The sequence below is a fragment of the Lepidochelys kempii genome, chromosome 21 (genome assembly GCF_965140285.1).
Source record: "Lepidochelys kempii isolate rLepKem1 chromosome 21, rLepKem1.hap1, whole genome shotgun sequence".
In the NCBI taxonomy this organism is placed as follows: domain Eukaryota; kingdom Metazoa; phylum Chordata; order Testudines; family Cheloniidae; genus Lepidochelys; species Lepidochelys kempii.
In genome coordinates this window covers 17,166,999-17,178,343 of record NC_136400.1, presented here as the reverse complement: position 1 = coordinate 17,178,343, position 11,345 = coordinate 17,166,999, and the positions used below count along the sequence as shown (strand labels likewise).

Here is an 11,345-nt window from a genome sequence, read left to right as displayed (position 1 = left end):
TTTTGTTTTTTGTGAAATAAGCAACTGAGGTAGCATTTTTTAATATAGGCATTGAGAGACTCTGAGCAGTGCAGAGAAGGAAACTTGCTCTGGCAAATGGGAATACTTAAGACATAAATTTCTGCAAAATTGACTGAAACAGAAAACTTGTATTCTTATGCCTCTGAAAAACCTTTCCACTGTGACTCTGAAGTAGAAGCTGTTTCTGTCTCCAGCATTAATTTCATGGTTGCTTTTAGCTTTTTCAAGCCACAGCATGAAATTGACAAGACGGATCAGTTTCACTGTTTCTATTCCTTACCTTGTGGAAGTCCAAACACCAAGAGAATTGGGTCAGTTTTCTTTGCTGTTGCTTGGAAATGGTCTGAGCAGCAGCAAAGGGAGGCAAGGGGGCTGTTGGAGCCAGGAGGAAGATCTCATAATGGAGGCTGGGTAAGGTTAGAGTAGCAGAGCCCTCTCTCGCCTTCCAGAAGGCTAGGCAGAGGGAAAACTCATCCTTCCAACTGCTGGGAGCATGAAAGTTTCAAATCGAACAGCAACAGACACATAAGGTGGACCCCCAAGCAATGTCCAGAAAGCATCCAGAAAGCATCAGGAATTCCAGCATCATCTCTTTCTAGTAGCAAGAGTGGGAGGCTGGACTTTATCAGCCAATTGTCTGTGGACCATAAAAGTAAGCAGTTAGTTATAAAAACAGCCATACTAGGTCAGACCAATGGGCCATCTAGCCAAGTATCCTGTCTTCTGACAGTGCCCAATGCCAGTGCTTCAGAGGGAATGAGTGGAACAGGGCAATTTCTTCACACCAGTTGTGATTTTATAGACCCCTATCATATCCCTCCTTAGTCATCACTTTTCTAACCTGAACAGTCCCAGTTTAAGTTCTTCTTGTATGGAAGCTATTCCATAACCCTAATAATTTTTGTTGCTTTGTACCTGTATCCACTGTTCATGGAGGCTCTGGGCTTATTTGGTTTTATGACTTCGCACATGGGTAGCGAGTTTGATCCTGGATTTGCAAATACGGTTGCATGTTTTGCGAGTGTAGCGGTTGTTGAGGGGAGAGTTTGAGGCATTGGCCTTATGACATGCTCTCTTCTCCTGTAGAGATCTCTCATGCCACTCCTCAAAAGCAGACACACAGCCTCATGGCACTGACCTCTCCATCTAGGTCTATCTAGTGCAACAAGTTCCCACATTTCAGTGTCTAGCATGCTTTGAGATTGGCCTTCATTGTTTCTTTATATCTAAGGATAGGTCAACCCTTAGAGTGGGTTCCTGTGCTCTGTTGGCTGTAGAGAACTGCTTTTGATATACAGGAAATCTCCATGCAGACCAGGTGCTTGACCCAGCAAGCTGGATGAGCATGCTTTCGATGCCAGAGATTTGACACCTCTCAAGGACTTAAATGTCAGGACTCCTTTTGTACTCCTTGATGTTGCAGATGGATTTTAGGCAGCAAAGGTGGATGCTCTCCACTTGTTTGATGTGGCATCAGTACAATGTCCATGTGTCACAGCCATGGAGTAGTGGGGTGCGTACAACAGCACGATAGATTCTCTTGGTTCTGACGCAGACTCCATACTTCCTCTGGAGGAGCCTGTGGGTGAGCCTGCCAAATGCCAATCATAGAATCATAGAATATCAGGGTTGGAAGGGACCCCAGAAGGTCATCTAGTCCAACCCCCTGCTCAAAGCAGGACCAATTCCCAGTTAAATCATCCCAGCCAGGGCTTTGTCAAGCCTGACCTTAAAAACCTCTAAGGAAGGAGATTCTACCACCTCCCTAGGTAACGCATTCCAGTGTTTCACCACCCTCTTAGTGAAAAAGTTTTTCCTAATATCCAATCTAAACCTCCCCCACTGCAACTTGAGACCATTACTCCTCGTTCTGTCATCTGCTACCATTGAGAACAGTCTAGAGCCATCCTCTTTGGAACCCCCTTTCAGGTAGTTGAAAGCAGCTATCAAATCCCCCCTCATTCTTCTCTTCTGCAGGCTAAACAATCCCAGCTCCCTCAGCCTCTCCTCATAACTCATGTGTTCCAGTCCCCTAATCATTTTTGTTGCCCTTCGCTGGACTCTCTCCAATTTATCCACATCCTTCTTGAAGTGTGGGGCCCAAAACTGGACACAGTACTCCAGATGAGGCCTCACCAATGTCGAATAGAGGGGGACGATCACGTCCCTCGATCTGCTCGCTATGCCCCTACTTATACATCCCAAAATGCCATTGGCCTTCTTGGCAACAAGGGCACACTGCTGACTCATATCCAGCTTCTCGTCCACTGTCACCCCTAGGTCCTTTTCCGCAGAACTGCTGCCTAGCCATTCGGTCCCTAGTCTGTAGCTGTGCATTGGGTTCTTCCGTCCTAAGTGCAGGACCCTGCACTTATCCTTATTGAACCTCATCAGATTCCTTTTGGCCCAATCCTCCAATTTGTCTAGGTCCTTCTGTATCCTATCCCTCCCCTCCAGCGTATCTACCACTCCTCCCAGTTTAGTATCATCTGCAAATTTGCTGAGAGTGCAATCCACACCATCCTCCAGATCATTTATGAAGATATTGAATAAAACCGGCCCCAGGACCGACCCTTGGGGCACTCCACTTGATACCGGCTGCCAACTAGACATGGAGCCATTGATCACTACCCGTTGAGCCCGACAATCTAGCCAGCTTTCTACCCACCTTATAGTGCATTCATCCAGCCCATACTTCCTTAACTTGGTGACAAGAATACTATGGGAGACCGTGTCAAAAGCTTTGCTAAAGTCAAGAAACAATACATCCACTGCTTTCCCTTCATCCACAGAACCAGTAATCTCATCATAAAAGGTGATTAGATTAGTCAGGCATGACCTTCCCTTGGTGAATCCATGCTGGCTGTTCCTGATCACTTTCCTCTCATGCAAGTGCTTCAGGATTGATTCTTTGAGGACCTGCTCCATGATTTTTCCAGGAACTGAGGTGAGGCTGACTGGCCTGTAGTTCCCAGGATCTTCCTTCTTCCCTTTTTTAAAGATTGGCACTACATTAGCCTTTTTCCAGTCATCCGGGACTTCCCCGGTTCGCCACGAGTTTTCAAAGATAATGGCCAGTGGCTCTGCAATCACAGCCGCCAATTCCTTCAGCACTCTCGGATGCAACTCGTCCGGCCCCATGGACTTGTGCATGTCCAGCTTTTCTAAATAGTCCCTAACCGCCTCTATCTCCACAGAGGGCTGGCCATCTCTTCCGCATTTTGTGATGCCCAGCGCAGCAGTCTGAGAGCTGACCTTGTTAGTGAAAACAGAGGCAAAAAAAGCATTGAGTACATTAGCTTTTTCCACATCCTCTGTCACTAGGTTGCCTCCCTCATTCAGTAAGGGGCCCACACATTCCTTGGCTTTCTTCTTGTTGCCAACATACCTGAAGAAACCCTTCTTGTTACTCTTGACATCTCTGGCTAGCTGCAGCTCCAGGTGCGATTTGGCCCTCCTGATAACATTCCTACATGCCCGAGCAATATTTTTATACTCTTCCCTGGTCATATGTCCAACCTTCCACTTCTTGTAAGCTTCTTTTTTATGTTTAAGATCCGCTAGGATTTCACCATTAAGCCAAGTTGGTCGCCTGCCATATTTACTATTCTTTCGACTCATCGGGATGGTTTGTCCCTGTAACCGCAACAGGGATTCCTTGAAATACAGCCAGCTCTCCTGGACTCCTTTCCCCTTCAAGTTAGTCCCCCAGGGGATCCTGGCCATCCGTTCCCTGAGGGAGTCGAAGTCTGCTTTCCTGAAGTCCAGGGTCCGTATCCTGCTGCTTACCTTTGTTCCCTGCGTCAGGATCCTGAACTCAACCAACTCATGGTCACTGCCTCCCAGATTCCCATCCACTTTTGCTTCCCCCACTAATTCTACCCAGTTTGTGAGCAGCAGGTCAAGAAAAGCACCCCCCCTAGTTGGCTCCTCTAGCACTTGCGCCAGGAAATTGTCTCCTCATCCAACACGGCATTGCTGGAAAGTGTGCTACCCAGGTAACAGAATTTCCTGACCAAGTTGAGGGGTGTATTGTTAGTTGTGACCATGGGATCATTGTGCTCATGCTGCTGATGGTCTGGTGTTGGCGGGTAAAGGCTGATTGTAAAACCAAAGCATTTTGAGGCATAGGTAAAGCAGTTCACAGTAAGCTGAATGTCCTTGGGTGTGTTTGCAATGAGGGCACAGTTGTCAGCAAACAGGAGCTGTTTGTTTGTTTACCTTGATGTGGGCCCTGAGTCGCTGTAGATTTAATAGACCCCCCCCCATCCATTCAGAACTGGATGTGTTCTTCTCCCTCCATCAAAGTCCTGGAACGCGAACAAGAGCACAGCTGAAAAGAGAATGGCAGAGAGAATGGGAGCCATTATGCACCCTTGTTTGGTGCCATTGGTGATGGGGAAGGTGTCTGAGTCACCACACCATCACGCTGGCCATCACGCCACTGTGAAATGGGCAGATGTCAGCAATCACCTTCTCTGGGCAGCCACATTTAAGAAGGCCCTTGCGATTCACCGTGTTGAAGGCCTTGGTTAGGTCACAAACACTATGTACAGGTTCTTGTTCTGTTCACGAGCCTTCTCTTGTGTTGGTCAGGCTGAAAAAGTCATGTTCCTGGTGCCACAGCCAGCACCAAAGCCACGCAGTGACTGAATCCAGTAGGTGAGAGACAAGCCTGTGGAGGACAACCCGAATGAGGATCAGACAGCAGTGAGATTCTGCGATAGTTGTCACAGCTGGATGTGCTTCCCTTCCTCTTGTAGAGATGGACTATGAAAGCATCCTTGTACTCCTGTGGCACCGTACCCTGTTCCTATAGAACCTTGAAAAGGCTGGTGGGTTTCCTGATAGGTGGGCAGCTCCACATTTGTACACTTCAGGTGGACACTGTCAGGGTGTGGTGACTTGCCTGAGGACAGTTGCCTTTAACTTCATATAAAGAAAGGTACATGGGCAGCTCCTCCAGGCCAGGACACTGCTGGACTGAGTCAGTGGCATTGTCAGACATAGTTCAGGAGATGATCAATGTACTTTTCCCAGCGAGAGAGAATATTCTTTGTGTGTGAGCAACCGGTTACCATCGGCTGTAAGGACAGTGACTGTACCACTTGATTTTGTGCCCTTCTTAGCACCCAAGGTCTTCATGTCATGCTTGTCAGCAACTTTCTGCAGTTCTTGAGCCTTCCGCTCCCATCAGTGGTTCTTCATCAGGTTTGCAGTGTTTGGCCTGATGGTACCAGGCCTTCCTTGCTGATTTCTTATCCAAAATGTAGGACTTGTGTGTGATGTGCATAGTCTCCACTAGCCAGTCTATTTCACAGTCAGTCATTGAACCAGTCTTGGTGTTTCTGCCTTACAAAGCCAAATACCTTGGATGTGACATATCTGAGCTTCTGAGGTTGCCTCAATGTCTGTGGAGTTCTCTGATACCTCAGCTAATGCAGTCTCTGGTGTCTGTTCCCCAGCAAACAAGCAAAGTTGGTCTTTCATGGCAGCTCATTGATCTCTGGTGGTTTATGGTGTCGTTAGGGGACTCTGAGAAGTGTAGCGACATGCTTCTCACAAGCCGATGCTCTGACCAGCATTCGGCTCTTTTCAGAGCATAGGTGATGTGCACATCTTTAATGTCTTTAAACTGTACAATTACATAATCCATCATGTGCCTGTTTTGATCTGGGATGCATCCATGTTGTCTTGGCCTGTTGGAAGACTGTGTTAGTAATGGTGAGATTGAACTTGGCACACTTGGAGAGAAATAGTTGGCTGCTGGAGTTTGACCTTCCAATGCCATGATGGCCTAGCACCCTATTCCCCATGTCAGAACTGGCTGCCACAGGGGCATTAAAGTCTCCAAAAAGGCCTGCTCTGTCACCTCAGGAGGATGAGCTCCATATCTGCCCTACGCTGTGGAGAACGACTGTCACCGTAAGGCTGCCTGCGTGCAGTCTTGTGACTAAGGACTGCCAGCAGCATCCTCTGCCTGTCCCCCATCACCACAGCATTTGGGTAAGTTGATTACATTGAGTTAAATGAGTTTGGCTGAACAACCAGCACTATGAATGGGGGTTTAAGTGAGAGAGGCTTGCACAGTGTCTTTCCCACGCTCTCACCCAAGCCGCTGTAAATGCCACAAGCATGGCAGCTGACGTGGGTGCAGGATTTGTACTCAGAGTTGTCTTTCTCCTAGGTGAGCTGCTGAGCTGAGCTGAAAAGCCTCGTCTACCATAATCCTAGTGATTGTGTGGTATAAGTAGTCATTGGCCAGATTGCCCTTATATGCCATCACAAGATATGTGCTTCATTGACCTGAGTATTATAATCGCTGACTCATACTTTTCATCTGTAGATTTTAGTAAGTCTCAGCTCCATTTTACAGATGGGGAAACTGAGATACAGAAGTGAAGTGACTTGCCCCAGGTCACAGCCAGTGGCAGAGCCAGGAATAGAATCTAGGTCTTCTGACTCCCAATCCCACTCTACCTCTATGCATATTCCTCATGGGCCTTGTCTGCAGATCTATAATCTCAAAGGTCAGTGCCACTGAAACTTGCCCATTAAAAAGAAATGTAGGATTCAGATATCTGGAGATCAATGCTAGTGTTTCCATGGCTTGGGTTAATATGATGGGCAACAGCACGTTGCCTTTATAGTACCATTCTTCTCTGGTTCTTAACTGTTGTACAGTTAGCCGTGGTATATGACAAGAAGAATCCTGCTGTTACAGGAGATGGTGCTGTTCCTTTGACTTGACTTTTCTAGGGAAAAAAAATACAACAAACACATCTTCCCTGGGTGGGACTCAAAACAATGAAATGTCCTTTATATCCTATCCTAATCACTTGTTTACTGGTACCAACTATCATGTGATCCTGCCATGGTATTCTAACTAAATCAAGGCTTTGTGTTCTGATCTCTGATCCCTCTAGGGAGAAATACTAAATACTTGAAGTTGTTGCAAGTCAGCCAAGTCAAATACAAGTAGGGCATCTTGGAATAATAGATTTTGCTCTCTTGCAAATGAGTTTCATCTGGGCTCTTTTTGCCGTCTTCCCATGGCACTACTCAGGTGATACGCAGTGCCTCTCAGGCAGTTGTAGAAATGTCAGATATTTGTCCTTATATTTTTCAAACATGAAATCCAAGTGAATGCCTGGAAAAATGGGATGACACTGATATAAAATTAAGCTCTTTTCTTGGCTGCAGCCCCCCTCTCATTTGCTAGGGAATATGGAATGAGAACAAAATGAAGATCCAGAAACTGCTGATTTTTAATCTGTTTGCCTGCTGACTTAATCTGTGGCTTTGGGCAAAGCAAAGTTACTTAACCTGACTTCTACATATCTGCCAAAGTGAGATAAGCTATCTCACTTCCGCATAGTTATGAGGCTTAGTCACTATAAAGCTTTCGAGATGGTGAGTGTTATACAGTTGGGTTAGGAACTTTCTCCTTTGCACCTTCCCTTAATCTGAATCGCTGTGAACTCCATACCTGCCTTTGGCTGAAGGGGGAGCTTTTATCTCTCTGATGATTCCATTGGTGGGTTCTGACTCGTCTTACTTTCCCCATGACCCCTGCCATGGAGTTGGAGCTTAATTTGTTACAAAGCTGCTCTTTACCCTCAAAAAGCACTTAAAGTTTTTGTGTGGGGGTGGAGTGGCACTCCAAACAGCAGCATTGCACTGCAGGACCTGAGGTTTGGTTTCCTTTCTAGGATTCTCAGACTGCGTATGTGTGTGGACATGGTACAACTATCTTACATAACATTTTAAATGTGGATTTGTAAGGGCATAATTATAGCCCAGAATGAAAAACATTTCAAAATGTTTATGCTAGAAGAGGGCTTAAAAGGCATTGAAGAGAAACCAGTTAAACATGTATGTCCATTCACTGCTGGAGGAGGCAGAGACGCTGAACATCTTTTCCATAATTTTAATTAGTAGATAGGATCTTTTTACATTCCTTCTATGTAGTGCTATATTGCATCCCTTCATTCACTCTCCATCTAATTCAAATTTACTGGTTTACTAATCTCGCATGTCAAATCATTTGTGCTCTCATGTCCCCCTCCATCTTCTTGCTGTACTGACCCGTTTGGCTTCCTGTTTCCATCATGCTACTTGCCTAGGCCTGGATCCGTCTCCGTGTTCTCATCCACCACCAGGCTCCCCCTTCTCTTACTTTCAGTCTAATTCTCCAGTCCCCACAATCCCTGCAATGTCTTGTCTTGTTGTAGAGGGTGAAGTTCACTGCCCAAGGGCAGGTGCCTTAAACCATGTAAAGAATCATGGGAATTTGAGATTCTAGGTGATTGATAATGTTTTCTAACCTTTGCAAGCAGACATCGGTTTAATCCTGCTAAATCCACACCTGTAATTAGAAGCTGCTTTCCACTCGTGCCATGGTGTTATTGTGGGTTGGAATTGAGGTTACTTTTGTTCCTGCCTAATTTACCATGGCTTGAACTGCTCAGAGGGCCAGCTACTCCCAGCATTGCTACCACGAAGCACTCAACAAGCTTGAGATATATTTTAAACTAAAGACTTTAAAAACACATTTTTTAAAAAATGACCTTTTGGTGTTTAAGCTACCGGGCCCCCTTTTCAACTTTGTCCACAGCCAGGATCATTAGAAACTTTTAAAATTACTTCATTGAGACTCGCACATTCACCTGACTCCAGAAGCTGGAGCTGTAAGAAACACACTGTCAGGGGCGTGGTGATACAGCCAGCCATGCTGGCAGGCTCCATCTAAGTCCATCACTAATGTAGAACCAGCCTGGAGCAAAAAAAAAAAAGCCCCTGAGGCCGCAGCCGGGGGCAGGGAGGGGGCCTAGGGCAAGGCCTGGGCGTGGGAAGCTAATCAGAAGGCAAAGGGTCTGCTCAGGCTTGGCCCACGTTACGTTGCTAGGGGGACGGTGTGAGAGCTTGCGAGGGTAGAGACGGACAGCTCACGAAGCCAATCAGAAGTCTGAGGCTCGAGCGGCCACACGACCAGGGACAGAGCCATCAGGGAGGGCGGGGCTTGTTTCCTGGAGCGGAGACTGCTGTTTCCTTCAACCAATGAGACGTGGCAGATGGGTGCGTGCTGCCCAATGGGGTGGCTGTAGGCGGGGCGCGGCGAAGCCGGGATCCGGGCGCTGGCGGGGCTCGGGCTGGTTCGCGGCGATGGGGCTGCGGGCGGCTGCGCTGCGCGGGACCCTCCTGCTGCTGCTGCTGCTGCTGCCCGGACCCGGCCGGCTGGAGGGGGCCCGCGCCGGGCTCCTGCGGAGGCGGCGGGCGGCGGAGCCGGGCTGCCGGGAGCTCCGCGGGTTCGAGCCCGTCCTGGGCAACAACACCTACCAGGTGAGGGGCCGGGACCCCGGGACGACAGACCGGCAGAGCCCCCCGGACCCGCCAACGCTGGGGGGCCGACAGAGCCCCCCCCCGGACCCGCCCACGCCGGGGGGCCGACAGACCGACAGAGTCCCCCCCCCCCCGGACCCGCCCACGCCGGGGGGCCGACAGACCGACAGAGCCCCCCCCCCCCCCGGACCCGCCCACGCCGGGGGGCCGACAGACCGACAGAGTCCCCCCCCCCCCCGGACCCGCCAACGCCGGGGGGCCGACAGACCGACAGAGCCCCCCCCCCCCCGGACCCGCCCACGCCGGGGGGCCGACAGACCGACAGAGCCCCCCCCCCCCCGGACCCGCCCACGCCGGGGGGCCGACAGACCGACAGAGCCCCCCCCCCCCCGGACCCGCCCACGCCGGGGGGCCGACAGACCGACAGAGCCCCCCCCCCCCGGACCCGCCCACGCCGGGGGGCCGACAGACCGACAGAGCCCCCCCCCCCCCCCCGGACCCGCCCACGCCGGGGGGCCGACAGACCGACAGAGCCCCCCCCCCCCCGGACCCGCCAACGCCGGGGGGCCGACAGACCGACAGAGCCCCCCCCCACGCCGGGGGGCCGACAGACCGACAGAGCCCCCCCCCCCCCCGGACCCGCCCACGCCGGGGGGCCGACAGACCGACAGAGCCCCCCACCCCCGCCGCTGATGATCTTGCCCTGCCCAGAATAGGGGGCGCTGCTCTGTGCCAGCCATGCCTGCCTGGTCTTGGGGACTCCCAAGCTGCCTTGGTCTTTGCTTCTTAGCAGAGCCCCAAGGACAGCGATTCACCTTCCTCCTCTTGCAGCGAGGGAGCCCTTGTCTTGGGCGGCGGGAGTGCTAAAGCTGGTCCTCCCACACTAATTGCCCCATGTGCCTTCAAGAAATCTCTGCATACAGTCGGGATGGCGGGGGAGTCGCTTGTGGGCTGGTCTTTGCCTGCACAGCCAGGAGCTGAGGGGTTAAGTTTGTGTCGAGCAGGTTCCTGCCACCTGAGTGTGTAATATGGCAAATGTCAATGTGACCTTTGGTAAGTCACTTCCTAGGTTGGTGCCTCTGTTTCCCCTCTATTGAATGGGGATAATGGAACGCACTTTGCCTGGAGTTAGAGAGGTATCTTTAATGTCTGAGCACTTGGTTTACCTGCATGTGTCAGAGCAGGACAGAATCGGGCTAGTCTGTGCACTGTAGCAGGCCCATAGATAGAAGACAGAGAACCCTTCAATGTTGTGTTAAACACCTTGATGTGTCTTCACCTGAACAGCATTGTAACTTCTCCCTGACTTTCAAAGTGAGATTGCAAACAGGTCACTCTTCTGATGCTGAGTGAGCGGCAGAGGGGCCCGTGCTGCTGCTCCCGTGAGATTAAGGGTCTGAGGCACTGAGTCTTGTCGCACCTTGGTGCATCCTTGGAACTCTGCAGCAGCAGGTGGTGGGTTTTTAGAGACACCTATCATTCCCCTTTCCCCTGAGTCATCTGAGAGCCACAGTTCACTGACTTGGTACAGTGCAATTTCTCCAAAGATTGCACCTGTATGCGTACTGCAGGAACCTGTGCTCCACTGACCGTGAGCACAGGGGCATAGAATCAAAACTGTAACAGGCCCTTAACTATAGCCGGGCAATTCAGTGCTGCTGTTGCATTAATAATCTGCTGTAGAAAATCCTATTATTTGGTTCTTTCTGTATCCCTCCTATCTCTCCGTATTCCCTTCATGGCTTTAGCAGATGTTTGTTTCACTCTTGGTGTTTTTCTTTGTGGTTTAATTCTGTACCTGAGATGTATTGCCTTTTTGGGGATCCCCTGAGAGGCAGAACTGTGTCTGGCAGGCTTATCTCCCCTCCCTCCCCTCACACCATACCTGCCTCAAATAGGTGAGCTTCCTGGCTGCTTGGAAGGGCAGAGGTTTCCTCTGCTCATCCCACAGAGCTTCTGGGCTCCTGCAAGCCAGGGAGGGA

At 50.1% G+C, this 11,345-nt stretch overlaps 2 protein-coding genes across 2 annotated transcripts in view; one reads left to right on the top strand and one right to left on the bottom strand.

Moving 5' to 3' along the window:
* Positions 1-11,345, bottom strand: part of CYB561D1 (cytochrome b561 family member D1) — a 433,261-nt gene that overhangs the window by 102,789 nt on the left and 319,127 nt on the right. The window lies entirely within an intron of this gene.
* Positions 9,149-11,345, top strand: part of SORT1 (sortilin 1) — a 39,682-nt gene continuing 37,485 nt past the window's right edge. The window contains exon 1 of the mRNA XM_073319617.2: positions 9,149-9,363. Within this exon, the coding sequence (XP_073175718.2) occupies positions 9,187-9,363 (177 nt within the window). The 5' untranslated portion in view covers positions 9,149-9,186. The remainder of the gene's footprint in view (positions 9,364-11,345) is intronic.